Below are 15,320 nucleotides of genomic sequence, written 5' to 3'. Positions count from 1 at the left end.
GAAAGTTCTCTACAGTGACGTTCAGAGTATTCTCAAGGTCAACGGTGGGTTATGTGCTCCTTTTGGAGCTTGCAGAGGTATTAGACAGGGCTGTTCGCTTTCAGGTATGCTGTATTCTTTGGCCATAGAGCCTTTATTACAGCAAATAAGAATAAAACTTCATGGTATATCTTTGCCAAATTGCAATGGTAAGTTTTTTTTATCAGCATATGCTGATGATATTGTAGTCATGATCAGTAAGCAAAGTGACGTACATGTTTTATCTGAATTGCTTGAAAAATTTAAAGGTTTATCTTCTGCTAATATTAATTGGAATAAAAGTGAAGCCTTACTGATAGGAAGCTGGAAAAGTGGAAAACCAAACCTTCCTGCTGGCTTACACTGGGGAAATGAAGGTTTTAAATATTTGGGTGTCTTTTTAGGTAATGAAACAATAGTACAGAAAAACTGGGAAGGTTTGATTGAAAAAGTCAAAGGACGCCTAGACAAATGGAAGTATTTGACTCCAAAATTGTCATACAGAGGACGCATTTTAATTGTTAATAATTTGGTGGCCTCTTCCTTATGGCATAAGTTTGCCTGTGTAGATCCTCCTTTGCAGCTACTTTCAAAAATCCAGGCTATCCTGGTGGATTTCTTTTGGGATAGGTTACATTGGGTCTCACAAAATGTATTGTTTTTGCCTAAAGAGGAAGGTGGTCAAGGACTGATCCATCTTCAAAGCAGAATTGCAACTTTTCGTCTGCAGTTCGTGCAAAGACTGTTGGATGGACCTTTAAATTGTGGCTGGCGTGCTGTTTCATGCCTGATTTGACGTAGTTTTGTAGGTTTGGGGCTGGACAAAGGACTTTTTTTGATGGATCCCCTAAAGGTGGACACTTCTACATTGCCAATTTTTTATAAGAACATCTTTAAAGTTTGGAGTCTCTTTGTTGTTCAACGACCAAAAAGCTCACACTCTCTTCACTGGCTACTGGAGGAACCTTTAATCCATGGCTCTCGGTTGGACTTAACGGACAGCTCCTTTTTTCCTGGACTAAGTAGGTTGCTGATTGAACACAACATTATTACTCTGAGTCACCTACTAAATATTGTAGGGCCGGATTTAAAGAATGGAGCAGCACTAGCTCAACACTTGGGAGTCAGGTCTATCCGGTTGGCTACCCAGTTGCTCATGAAATGGAAAGCTGCCCTCAAAACAACTGAAATAGACTTGTTAACAGAGCATTGTGTAGGTTCCTGTGCTCCTAATCCCAAAGACTCTTTTCCTTGTTTGTTTTTGTCAATCAATGTTGAAGGGATTACATCCCCTTTCATTGAAAGTGGTGCATCTTTGTGTGTAAACTTTTTCTCGAGTATTGGTAAATCTTTGTACAGGCTTTGTGTTTTAGCTTTTAACAAAAAGGTGTTAAATGGAAAAGTTGATTCTCCCTGGCGGGATTTTTTAAAACTGGATCAAGGCACAAAACCTGAGTGGAGATCCTTGTATAAACCACCGCTGACCAAGAGAACAGGTGATTTACAATGGAGAATTCTCCATGGTGCAGTCGCGGTTAATGCTTTTGTTTCTGTTTTAAACCCTGAGGTTGCGTCTACATGCCCTTTTTGTTCTAATAGAGAAACTGTATTTCATGCCTTTATGAATTGCAGTAGATTGCAGCCTTTATTTCTAGTTGTAAGCAATGTTTTTAGGAGTTGTAATGAGACCTTTTCTCTGGAGACGTTTATTTTGGGGTACAAATATGTGAGGAAAAAAAGATTTGTTTGTCAGCTTCTGAATTTTGTTCTAGGCCGAGCAAAACTGGCCATTTATACTAGTAGGAAAAAGAAAATAGACCAAAATATAAATCAGAACTTAATAGCATTGTTTTCTAACTTGGTGAAATCAAGAGTTACGGTTGATTTTCTGTATTATAAGTCTATTGATGATTTTGTCACTTTTGAATGTATTTGGTGTTGTAATGAGGCTCTGTGCTCTGTTTTTGAGGGTGAATTGATTTTTTCGCCTACTTTGTGAGCATTAAAAAAAAAAAAAAAAAAAAAAAGTAATAAAAGTGTTGTTAAAATTCAAAAAAAATTCTGTCTGTCTCTCTCTCTGTCTCTCTCTCTCTCTCTCTCTCTCTCTCTCTCTCTGTCTCTGTTTCTCTTTCTGTCTGTCTCTCTGTCTGTCTGTCTCTAACTCTCTGTCTGTCTGTCTCTCTCTCTCTGTCTCTCTCTCTCTGTCTGTCTCTCTCTCTGTCTCTGTCTTTCTGTCTGTCTCTCTCTCTCTGTCTCTCTCTCTCTCTCTCTCTCTCTCTCTCTCTCTGTCTCTCTCTGTCTGTCTCTCTGTCTGTCTCTCTGTCTCTGTCTCTCTCTGTCTCTCTCTCTCTCTCTGTCTCTGTCTCTCTCTCTCTCTCTGTCTCTGTCTCTGTCTGTCTCTCTCTCTCTCTCTCTCTCTCTCTCTCTCTGTCTCTCTCTCTGTCTCTGTCTGTCTCTCTCTGTCTGTCTCTCTCTCTCTGTCTCTCTCTGTCTGTCTCTCTCTCTCTGTCTCTGTCTCTGTCACTTCCGGTGTGAGTGTTGGCTGAGTGCTGTGAGTGAATCCTTGTTTCCGCTCTGTTTTTCTGACTTTTCTCTGTTAGTTGTTTTTGTGGTTCTTGTTATAGTCGCTTTGGGCCGCGTTCTGCCTGGTTTATCGGGAGCATGTCGGCCCCGCGCCCGCAGTGTTTGAGCTCACTGACCCGGCGTCACGGAGTGAAGGTGCCGTCCGCGGTTAGTGTGGAGAAATGCTGCCTGGCGGCTAGCTGCGGAGAAGTTGCTGGCTGGTGCTTGTGGACTGAATTGTGGTGGTTCGCTTGGTTGGCGACGGTTGTGTTCGCTTATTCGTAAATCATCTGAATGTGTGAACTCGAGCTCGTGTGTCTTTATTCTGCTGCCGACGAGGCATCAGCCCCAGGATTGGTAAGTGATGTCACCGCCCCGCCCTCTCCTGCTGGCTCGCCAATCAAACACCTGCTTCAAGCCTGCCATGCTCAGAGGTGTCATCTCAAACTTCGCTGCGCTCACAGTAAAGTCACAGAGAGGAGCTTCAACAACACAAGACCAGTAAGTGTTAGCTATTGTTAGCAGCTAATGCTACTTCTTACTGTCCTCAGCGCCTCCTGGTTACTGAAGCCATGTGCTGTTTTATTTGCAGGGACAGACGCTTACAGCCTCCGCTAACCCTTATCCTGGTGGAAACCCAGCTCTGTATCCTGCTGTGAGTTCTTAGAGGTAAGTGTAGTTTTGTCTCTGTTGCTTTAGCTGCATTATTGTAAAAAATTGGACATGAAGTTAACTTAGTAAACAAGTTTAGAGAGGGCTGCTGCGAGAATACATTATGATAATGGTGTAATAACCTCTAAAGTCAGAGAGAAAGGTCATGACATTCATAGTGTTATTTGTTTAACACGTTTAAACTTATTGGTTAGACATTACCATTACTTCCTGGTAAAACATTACCATTACTTCCTGGTAAGAGAGAGAGTAGTGCGCATGCGCCAGCCCACTTGCTGCCTGTTGCTGTAGATTGTGGGGGTGGAGCTGGACTCTCTGGCGGTGGTGTCAGAGAGGAGGATGCTGGGTAAACTACACGCCATCTTGGACAGTGTCTCCCACCCGCTCCATGACGTGCTGGTCAAACAAAGGAGCGCCTTCAGTGGAAGACTCATCCTCCCACAATGCACCACAGAGCGCCACAGGAAGTCATTCCTGCCTGTGGCCATCAGACTCTTTAACTCCTCCCTCTAAGTGTCAGTCTGTAGGACCCGAAGTCACTAAACTGGACATTGATCATTAACATCTCTGCAATACTTGGAATCCTGTTACTGCTGTTGCACCACTACTTATTACTTATATTATTACATTGTATTATTATACCGGTAAACCCACTTTGTACTTCACACTTATTTTATCTTATACTTATACCCACCTGGTACTTAATTTATTTTCTGACCTGCTTTATAGTTTTTATAGTGTATTGTATTTTTGCTAGTACTTCCTCCTGTGCGCACTGACCTGACAGTGAGCTGCTGTAACAAAGAGTTTCCCTTCGGGGATCAATAAAGTATTTCTGATTCTGATTCTGACATTACCATTACTTCCTGGTAAGACATTGAAACCCTTCACAGGAACCAGATATCCTTTATCTTTCTCCTGATTTTACCTGTATGTGAGATAACAGAACAAACTCTACAGTCCACAGCCGTGTTAGCAGCTCTGTAGGTATAACGTTCACCTCCGAGTTTAGTGTCTTACATCTGTCTGTCTCTCTGTCTCTCTCTGCCTGTCTCTCTCTCTGTCTGTCTCTCTCTCTGTAATCACACAATGTCACTCAAAAAGTCTTGATCATATCTCTGTGCGTTATAAACCTAACAAATTTATTTTTATACACAGTTTGGACTCGGAAATATTTCCAAAACCAACATGCTCTTTCTGCCGATCTCTGTGGCAGGATGGACAGTTGTGTCTCTCACTCATTTCAGATACCTGGATCAAAGGTTGGAGGCTGCATCGATGCACATTTACATATGATGTTGAATTTTTACCAACAGGGAGAAGACTTGTCCTCAGATGAGATGGAAGTGGCTGCCCTTGGCCGACCTTTCACCTTAGGAATGTTGTATGACGGTTGGAGAGATAAACTGATCCCAGGTAAATCTTGACGTAGACAACAGGGGAATAAAATAATGACTTACACAGGTACATATCTGTCTGAGGTCTGTTGACAGGAACTTTAATTCATCTTACAAGAGTTATTAGAGTAAGTAAATACCAGGCTGAAAAGCAGTGTTTCACTGGACTCTCTGGTTGAAAGTTTAAAGCCTGTTTCACCTCCAAACACACAACTGATTGGTAACAGCACATACATTTTGAAAGAAACTCTGCCTGGATTACGTTTGTTATCAACGTACTGAGCATATGTTTTTAATGAACGTATCTGGCAAGTTGCAAAAATGTTGAACGTATCCATAAAATGTTCACTGACAACGCATTTCATTTTTCACAGATGTGGTGGTGTGTTTAAAACTGAGTGAAATTAATTTTCATTTCCTGATTTCTTCTACGTTTTCTTTACATTGTGCTTTGCTAACCGTGACACTGCTTCCTAGTGGACACATATGTTAAACACACATGCGAACTTGTCTGAATGCAGGGCGTATACGCTTGCTTATGTGCAGCCCAGAGAAGCAAAATTTTGGCTTTAGTAGTATATAGACAGGGTTGCAACCCCACCCTTTTATATATAACCTGTATTTATTCTGGGGTGGGTGTCCGACGGCGAGCGCCTGGTGGCCGGGCCTTTCCCCACGGGGCCCGGCCGGGCACAGCCCGAAGGAGCGACGTGGGGCCGTCCTCCCGTGGACCCACCACCCGCAGGAGGATCCGTAAGGGGCCGGTGCAGAGAGATCTGGGCGGCAGTCGAAGGCAGGGGCTTCGGCGACCAGATCTCCGGACACAGAAACTGGCTCTAGGGACATGGAATGTCACTTCGCTGGGGGAAGGAGCCTGAGCTTGTGCGGGAGGTTGAGCGTTACCGGCTAGATATAGTCGGCCTCGCCTCCACGCACAGCCTGGGCTCTGGAACCCGTCTCCTCGAGAGGGCTGGACGCTCCATTTCTCTGGCGTTGCCGGCGGGAGAGGCGGCGGGCTGGTGTGGGCCTGCTCATAGCCCCACAGCTCAGCCGTCACGTGTTGGAGTTTACCCCAGCGAACGAGAGGGTCGCGTCCCTCCGCCTCCGGGTGGGGGACAGGTCTCTCACTGTTGTGGCGGCCTACGGGCCAAACAGCAGTGCAGAGTACCAGGCCTTCTTGGAGTCCCTGGGAGGGGTACTAGACAGTGCACCACCCGGGACTCCGTTGTTCTACTGGGGGACTTCAACGCCCACGTGGGCAACGACAGTGACACCTGGAGAGGGGTAATCGGAAGGAACGGCCCCCCTGATCTGAACCCGAGCGGTGTTCAGTTGTTGGACTTCTGTGCTAGTTACAGTTTGTCCATAACTAACACCATGTTCAAGCACAAGGGTGTCCATCAGTGCACGTGGCACCAGGACACCCTAGGCGGAGGTCGATGATCGACTTTGTTGTCGTATCATCTGACCTCCGCCGCGTGTCTTGGACACTCGGGTGAAGAGAGGGGCGGAGCTGTCAACCGATCACCACCTGGTGGTGAGTTGGATCCGCTGGCGGGGAGGAAGCCGGACAGACTTGGCAGGCCCAAGCGTATCGTGAGGGTCTGCTGGGAAGCGTCTGGCGGAGCCCTCTGTCAGCAGGGTCTACAACTCACACCTCCGGGAGAGCTTCTCCCAGATCCCGGGGGAGGTTGGGGACATTGAGTCCGAGTGGACCATGTTTTCCACCTCCATTGTCGATGCGGCGGCTCGTAGCTGTGGTCGCAAGGTTTCTGGTGCCTGTCGCGCGGCAATCCCCGAACACGGTGGTGGACGCGGAAGTAAGGGATGCCGTCAGGCTGAAGAAGGAGTCCTATCGGGCCTTGTTGGCTCGTGGGACTCCCGAGGCAGCTGACAGGTACCGGCAGGCTAAGCGTGCTGCAGCCCGTGCGGTCACAGAGGCAAAAACTCAGGACTGGGAGAGGTTCGGAGAGGCCATGGAGGAGGACTATCGGTCGGCCTCAAAGAAATTCTGGCAAACCGTCCGACGGCTCAGGAGGGGGAAGCAGTGCTTCACCAACACCTTGTACGGTGCGGGTGGAGAGCTGTTGACCTCGACTGGGGATGTTGTCGGACGGTGGAAGGAATACTTTGAGGATCTCCTCAATCCCGCTGTCACGTCTTCCGAAGAGGAAGCGGAGGCTGGGGACCGGAGGCGGACTCATCCATCACCCTGGCCGAAGTCACTGAGGTTGTTGGCAAGCTCCTTGGTGGCAAGGCTTCGGGGTGGATGAGATCCGTCCTGAGTATCTTAAGTCTCTGGATGTTGTGGGACTGTCTTGGCTGACACGTCTCTGCAACATCGCGTGGCGGTCTGGGACAGTGCCTCTGGACTGGCAGACCGGGGTGGTGGTCCCTCTGTATAAGAAAGGGGACCGGAGGGTGTGTTCCAATCACAGAGGGATCACACTTCTCAGCCTCCCGGTAAGGTCTATTCCAGGGTACTGGAGAGGAGAATTCGTCCGATAGTCGAACCTCGGATTCAGGAGGAGCAGAGTGGTTTTTCGTCCCGGTCGTGGAACACTGGACCAGCTCTATACTCTCCATCGGGTGCTCGAGGGTTCATGGGAGTTTGCCCAACCAGTCCACATGTGCTTTGTGGATCTGGAGAAGGCATTCGACCGTGTGCCCCGGGCGCTTTGTGGGGAGTGCTCTGGGAGTATGGGGTCCGGGGCCCTTTGCTAAGGGCTGTCCGGTCCCTGTATAACCGGAGCAGGAGCTGTGTTCGCATTGCCGGCAGTAAGTCAGACCTGTTCCCGGTGCATGTTGGACTCCGCCAGGGCTGCCCTTTGTCACCGGTTCTGTTCATAATTTATATGGACAGAATTTCTAGGCGCAGTCAGGGGCCGGAGGGTGTCCGGTTTGGGAACCACAGGATCTCATCTCTGCTGTTTGCAGATGATGTCGTTCTGATGGCTTCTTCAAACCAGGACCTGCAGCATGCACTGGGACGGTTTGCAGCCGAGTGTGAAGCAGCTGGGATGAGAATCAGCTCTTCCAAATCTGAGGCCATGGTTCTTGACCGGAAAAAGGTGGTTTGCTCTCTTCGGCGTGGGTGGGGAGTCCTTGCCCCAAGTGGAGGAGTTTAAGTATCTCGGGGTCTTGTTCACGAGTGAGGGACGGATGGAGCGTGAGATTGACAGGCGGATCGGTGCAGCGCCTGCAGTGATGCGGGCGCTGTATCGGACCGTTGTGGTAAAGAAGGAGCTGAGTCGAAAGACAAAGCTCTCGATTTACCGGTCAATCTACGCTCCTGCCCTCACCTATGGTCATGAGCTTTGGGTAGTGACCGAAAGGACAAGATCGCGGATACAAGCGGCCGAAATGGGCTTTCCTCCGCCGAGTGGCTGGGCGCTCCCTTAGAGATAGGGTGAGGAGCTCAGTCACACGGGGAGCTCGAGTAGAGCCGCTGCTCCTCCACGTCGAGAGGAGCCAGCTGAGGTGGCTAGGGCATCTGATCCGGATGCCTCCTGGACGCCTCCCTCGGGAGGTGTTCTGGGCATGTCCCACCGGGAGGCGGCCCCGGGGAAGACCCAGGACACGCTGGAGGGACTATGTCTCTCGGCTGGCCTGGGAACGCCTCGGGATCCCCCCGGAGGAGCTGGAGGAAGTGTCTGGGGCGAAGGAAGTCTGGGAGTCCCTGCTTAGACTGCTGCCCCCGCGACCCGGCCCCGGATAAGCGGAAGAAGATGGATGGATGGATGGATGGATGTATTTATTCAGTTAATCTCATTGAGATCAGGAGCTCACATTTTGTCTTGTTGCAACGTGATCTCAAGGGATGGCGTAGAAATAGCACGCCACTTTTAAGGACATTTCGCATGTCATGTCGACGCATTTTAAGCTTTTCACGTGTCATTTAACGCCATCACAGAATGCCGCATTTCATGAGTTTTGGACGTACGGGAAAAGACAGTCAGGTGACCTTCGTCGTCATAATCAGGTGACCTCCGTCATCATGGTAACAATAATAAACACGTGGTTAACGTTGTGAAACGGTCGCAGTTTGGTTAGGTTTAGGCAATAAAACTACATGGTTTGGGTTAATATAAGTAACGCAACGTGATGTAAGTCACATACGTTACGTAAGTTAAAACATTAAAAAAGTCAACATTGACTTTTGGTTTCACACGGGACACAAACTCCGGTCTCCTGGGTGACAGCCCTGGGTTTGTTTGACCCAACTATCCAGCCACCCCAACCACCTCCTTAGGCGGACTTGTAGCTCTATATACTACGTCACCTGACATTGTTTTCTATATGACATTCACACATCAAATAACACGCCGTCTCTGCACAATAGAAGTCTGTAGAGACTAAATAGCTTGAAATGACACGCGAAAAGCAAATAATTGCATTGTGATAACACACAAAATGACATTAGCGTGTTATTCATACACCATTTGGTGAGACCAGGCTGCTTGTCTGCATTCAGTACAAGTTTGAGATTATGCAGAGATGTCTGAAGAACATTAAAGGCTTGTAATCTCGATATAGCTTGAGTTGAAGAGGAGCCAAATGCATAAAAGACTGTATCATCTGCATAAAAATGGACATTATAAGTGTGTGTTTGCATGATAATAGTGTTTATATAGAGTGTAAATAGTAAAGGACCCAGTACATACCCTTGTGGTACCCCCTTATTTATCATAAGGTTGGTTGTACAATAAAACTGTCTTTTATTGATTATTTATAATTTTCATTGTTTTAACTTACTTTCATGTATTTTTATCTGTCTTGTTGTAAAAGCAACAAAGTCCAATATAAATCAATAATTTTATTATCATCATTATTTCAGTCTCCCACATTTCTACCAATCTTTCTTGAAAGATGCACATTAGTTATATATGTCTGAATATTAACAAAATATTTTGCTTGCTTTAACACATGGTCTATGTTTACAGGTTTCACATTGTTCAATGAAACAACTCTTCAAAAGAACACAGCTGAAAGCTCTCAGCACAGCAGTGAATTTGAAATAACTGCATCTGACTCCATTGACTCCAAGTCCTTTCTGCTGGATGTTGATGCTTCTCTGAAGGCCAGTTTCCTGAGTGGACTGGTTGAAGTTGAGGATCTGCCAAGTATCTGAATGATACAAAGAAATTCAAGAACCAGAGCAGAGTGACGTTTGAGTACAAAGCTACCACCAAGTTTAAAAAGTTTTCAATGAACCTTGAAACCATGAACACCCACCAGATAGATGTTATTGAGAAGGGTTTGGCAACACATGTAGTCACAGGCATCCTTTATGGGGCAAATGCTTTCTTTGTGTTTGACAGTGAGAAGTTAGAAGCCAGCAGCGTTCAGCACATCCAGGGCAGCATGGAAGCTGTGATAAGGAAGATGCCCTCATTTAATGTTGAGGGGAAAGTTGACATCAAGCTGACTGATGAAGAAAAAGCCCTGACTGAGAAGTTTTCCTGCAAATTCTACGGAGACTTCCTTCTTGAAAGCAACCCTACAACATTTGTAGACGCAGTGAAGACCTACAGTAAACTTCCACAGCTGCTGGGAGAAAATGGAGAGAACAGTGTTCCACTGAAGGTCTGGCTGATGCCGCTGAAGAATTTGGTTCCCAAATCTGCTGAGCTGAAGAGTGGGATCAGTGTTGGACTACTAAGGAAGGCTCAAGATGCTCTGGAGGACCTGCATCATCTGGAAAAAGGATGCAACGATTTTCTGCAGGACAAAGTAGTGAAAGATATTCCGCAAATTCATGAAAAAGCGTGCAGTTTCCAGACACTCTGTGTCTATTTCAGATCTGTACTGGAACAGACCATGGCGAAGGAGCTTCCCTTGATCAGGGCAGGTGAAGAAGATGAGAGCAAATTAGAAAAAGTCTTTGAAGACAGAGACAAGTCACCGTTCAGTCATGAAAAACTAAGTAAGTGGCTGAAAGATAAAGAGAGAGAAATGAACGTCATCAGGTCCTGTGTAGAGATGATGGAGGGAATAAAGATCGTCCCAAACCAGTCAGAGCTGGACAGAGAGGTTCTTGCTCCAGGTGTGGAGGATGCTCTGTGCTTTGTTTTCACCTCCCTGGAAACTACTGACCCCTACCTTGATGAGATGGCCAACTACGTGGATCAATTTAAATTACAAGGTCATTTGGTTGTCACGGCACCTGCACAAGACCAGTGGTACTTCTCAGATGAAGTTTTAACGAAAATGAGAGAAAAAGCCAGAGCTGTCCACGATTTTCCCAAAGCCTTGAAGAACAGCAGCAGATTCTGTTTCCTGGTAGCAGCCATTGCAAATAAGAAATACACCGGAGCAACCCTCTACCATTACAAGGACGGCGTTCTGGTCACTGATGATTTCTCAAAGCCTGACATCCCTGATGTGGAACATGTAACAGACAGAAGAGATTTAATCTGGTGTAAGTACTTTATTTTCACTTTTAGACTAATAATAACAAATGACTCTCCTTCAGAAACCTGATTGTCATACATTTTATTACTCACAGAGTCCATTTTGATCTTTTCTTAGAAAGATACTATGGATTTTGTCATCACTTACATTGAAATCACTTTAGAAAGGGTTCTCAAGTAAAACGACCAACATTACTGTTGATGGTGGAGGAAGTATTCAGATCCTTAAAGCTACAGTGTGTAACATTTAGGAGGAGCTATTGACATAAATGGAATAAAATATTTATAAGAATCTTTTCATTAGTGTATAATCACCTGAAAATAAGAATCATGTTTTCATTACCTTAGAATAAACCATTCTTATCTACAGAGGTAGCAGCTCTGCTTCCACGGAGGTCGCCGTTTTTTTTTTTTGCGAGTTTCGCGGCCACCGTCGTTTCTCCTAGACGCTTGGAACGGGAGGATGATATATGATATTTAAATGGTTGCAAAATGCAATTTCAATGCTAGATGGCACTAAATCCTACAGACTAGACCTTTAAGTAAAAGGACCAGTACAACAATATAAAAATAATCAATTACAAGTTAAAGTCCTGCATTCAAAAGTTTACTTAAATAAGTACACAAGTATTTTCAGCTTCATGTAGTAAAAGTACTGGTTCTGCAGTAAAATGTCTCCTGCGGCTGATATCTGATTCTGTCTGACATTATTAGATTGTTAATACTGATGCATCAACGTTAGAGCAGCGTTTTACTGTCGTAGCTGCTCGAGGTGGAGCTAGTTTTAACTGCTTTATATACAGTTAGCTAGTTTTAACTACTTTATATACAGTTAGCTAGTTTAACTGCTTTATACACAGTTAGCTAGTTTTAACTACTTTATATACAGTTAGCTAGTTTTAACAACTTTATATACAGTTAGCTAGTTTTACTGCTTTATACACAGTTAGCTAGTTTTAACTACTTTATATACAGTTAGCTAGTTTAGTCCAGTGGTTCCCAACCTAGGGGTCGGGCCCCTCCACAGGGTCAGCAGATAAATCTGAGGGGTCCTGAGATGATTGATGGGAGAGGAAAGAAGAAGAAACAAAGTTCTGATACACAAACCTGTTTTCAGTTTTGGACTCTTCTCTAATCTTCGAACAGTTATTGAAACGAAACCATGTGAGAAGTTTAGAGGAGAAATGTCTCTTTGGAGGAACTGATAACAGCTGAGAGCCTCTGAAACATGACGAGGAGACGCGACTACACACTGACTTTATATCAGAGGTCACAAGACAAAAAGGCTGTGAATCGCTGGTTTAATCTTTAACAACGTGGTGAATTTAATAAGATTTAATAAGGACTATATCTGTCAAATATATATAGTGGAGTATAAAGTTTCCATCTGAAATGTGTCAAATGGAAATACTCAGTAAAGTATCTCAAAATTGTACTGAAGTACAGTTCTTGAGTAAATAGTTAATTTCCACCACTGGCGATGTTTAGCACATATGAGCATGTGAGTGAAAAAATATGAACCTATGATTTAACATTCACCAACAAATGTAAATTGAGTCTGAATTGTAATGATCACGTCTCGTTCTCTCCATCAGACGCCTGTGATCTCACTCTGGACCCAAACACAGCACACAGATACCTCACTCTGTCTGAAGAAAACAAGATGGCGACACGTGGAGATTCACAGTCGTATACTGACCTCCCACAGAGATTTGATTCTTTCTGTCAGGTTCTGTGCAGAGAGGGGCTGACTGGGCGCTGTTACTGGGAGGTGGAGTGGAGTGCTGGCCATAGTGAAGATGTAGCTGTAGGTGTTAGCTACAGAGGGCTGTTTCGGAAAGGAGCTGATGACCGGTGCAGGATTGGATGGAATACCATGTCCTGGTGTTTGGGCCACAGATGGTTCCCACCAGATGCTACTCTTTATACAGAGCATAATAACGAGGAGCACCTTTGCCCTGTTCCTCCAACCGGCTGCACCCGACTGGGACTGTTTCTGGACTGGCCTGCTGGCACTCTGTCTTACTATAACGTCTCATCTGACACACTGAGTCACCTCCACACCTTCCACACCAACTTCTCTGAGCCTGTTTACCCAGCTTTCCTGTTTTGGCGTCCATCCAACTACGTGTTCCTGTCGCTGTAAACTTAGCACCACACGATTCAGTTCAAGTTCAGTTCAGTTCACTACGGTTTGATTACACAATGATTGTGCTTTTATTGTGAAGCATCATCATGTTAGTCACGTATAACAATGTAAAATGATACGCTTCCTTTTTTGAATTAAGCAAAATATCTACACACGAACTACAACTTTAATACAGATAGAACAAAATGTAAACACAAGCCGTCCCCATTATTATTATTATTATCATCATTATTATTCTATTATTATTATTGTTGATTAAAGTTTTAATTGTCTTTTTCTGTTCATTTTATTATAGTATTAGCACCTTTCAGCTCTCGCTCTGCTGCACAGATTTATTTTAAATAGCTTGTTCTAAAACTGTTGTGATGGCCGACCTAATGTAAAGAAAAAGTTCATTAATGTAGGAGGCTTGATTTTATCTTCTAAAGTTAACATGCAACAGGGAAACGCAAAGCCATGTTTCCATCCAAGCAGTTTTATGTGAATTATCGACTTCGATAAGCTGGATGGAAGAGACAAACTTCCACAATATCGCTGAAAAGATTTTACGCTCGCTTGAGGTTTTGATTCATTTTGTCCATAAAGTGTTTGTGACAAATAGGCGAAGCTGCTGTATTGGCTCTACTCTTTTTCCTTTACTTCCTGTAGTTTTTGTCAGGCTTGCTTGAGTGAGCAGGAAGAGGCGGAGTTAGTCGACCTTTGAACTTACTGGGTTTTACTGGGATTTATTTCTGAATCGTCACGCCGTATGAATTGCATTTAAGCCTGGCTGAGATCTGATCACAAAGCTTGTATCTTTGGACATTTTACCTTTCTTACAGCTCCTGTTACTGTCTCACATCCAGGGTTATGTCATTTCTCACTCTTGCCTCTGCTTTCCTTAATATTTTATTTTTATTTCACTTCTCTCTGGCAGTCTGCTTCTACTTTCCTGTACACCAATTAATATAAAATATGAACTACCGCTGCAGTTTCAGATATTTACGCTTAGTTACTCAACTTATTATTAAAAAGAAATTGACAAATCATTACTGTTGTAACACTGTGGTCATTGACTCATTGCTATGAGTTGTTTTTATAATTAAAGGTTTTGTCCCATTTCACCTGAACTCTCCTGTCTCACTGTATCTGTCTGGATGAAGGTGCTGGGAATCTGAATTCTTAAAACCGGTTTAGATTATATATATTTAGATTGTTGTTTTTATTCCAGCCGTATTATTCCTGAAGAGCATTTTATTTGTCGGCGTGTTCACCATGAGGTTTGCTGGGTAACATTTCACCAGTCAAGACCTTTATTTACTGTTCAGTGGATATTCAGACAGTTGTGGAAAGTAACTAAGTACATTTACTCAAGTGCTGAACTTAAGTACAAATTTGAGGTAGTTGTACTTTACTTGAGTCTACTTCATGCTACTTTCTGCTCCGTCTCAGAGGAAATATTGAACTTTTCACTTCACTACATTTATCTGACAGCTTTAGTGACTTTACGCGTTAGATTTTTACACACAAAAAAGTATAAATTGTAGACGTACAGCTGAAACAATCGGTGGATTAATCGATTAGTTGATGTGTGCGCATGCGCCAGCCCGCATGCTGCCCGTTGCCGTAGCTCCGTCTCGTCGTCTTACCAACTTTTTCCAACTTTTAACTTTCCTTTTTCTTCCAAACTGGAGTAACTTGTGTTGTAAGTGTAATTTGAACTACGCTAGAAATTAAAGAGTTTCCCTTCGGGGATCAATAAAGTATTTCTGATTCTGATAGAAAATTAATCAGCAGCTTTTTTGACGGTTAAAGTCATTTTTCGTGTAAAATCACTTCCTGGCTGCAGCTCCTCAGATGTCTGTAATGTTGTGTCGGACACGACGACACGGTGAAGGCGTCACTTTGGGCTCTGGGTCGTCGTGACGGCGTTTCTCACTGTTTTCACAAGTTAATCAAACCAATCGATCAACGGAGAAAAGAATCAGCAGATGGATCCAGAATGAAAAGCATCATCAGCTGCAGTCCATACTTAGAAAGTTGTACATTATGAGGTACTTTTCTACACGTTTTGTGCCTTGATGTGTTTCTGAAGGTGCAGAATGATGGTCCACTGTTGGTACTGTAGGA

General features: G+C 44.5%; 1 protein-coding gene across 1 annotated transcript; it reads left to right on the top strand.

Annotated features, from left to right (window-relative positions):
* The first annotated feature begins 2,969 nt into the window (after positions 1 to 2,969).
* Positions 2,970 to 14,239, top strand: LOC122867414 (stonustoxin subunit alpha-like). Its single transcript, XM_044178182.1, is given in 6 exon segments — positions 2,970 to 3,081; positions 3,173 to 3,249; positions 4,569 to 4,668; positions 9,593 to 9,757; positions 9,760 to 11,070; positions 12,658 to 14,239. Coding segments are annotated over 4 exon segments (2,103 nt in total). The 5' UTR covers positions 2,970 to 3,081; positions 3,173 to 3,249; positions 4,569 to 4,592; the 3' UTR covers positions 13,209 to 14,239.
* The last annotated feature ends 1,081 nt before the right edge of the window (positions 14,240 to 15,320 follow it).

This window comes from Siniperca chuatsi, linkage group LG20 (assembly GCF_020085105.1).
Source record: "Siniperca chuatsi isolate FFG_IHB_CAS linkage group LG20, ASM2008510v1, whole genome shotgun sequence".
Classification (NCBI taxonomy): Eukaryota; Metazoa; Chordata; class Actinopteri; order Centrarchiformes; family Sinipercidae; genus Siniperca; species Siniperca chuatsi.
Note: the sequence above shows the minus strand (reverse complement) of the source record. Positions and strands in the feature narration are given on the sequence as shown.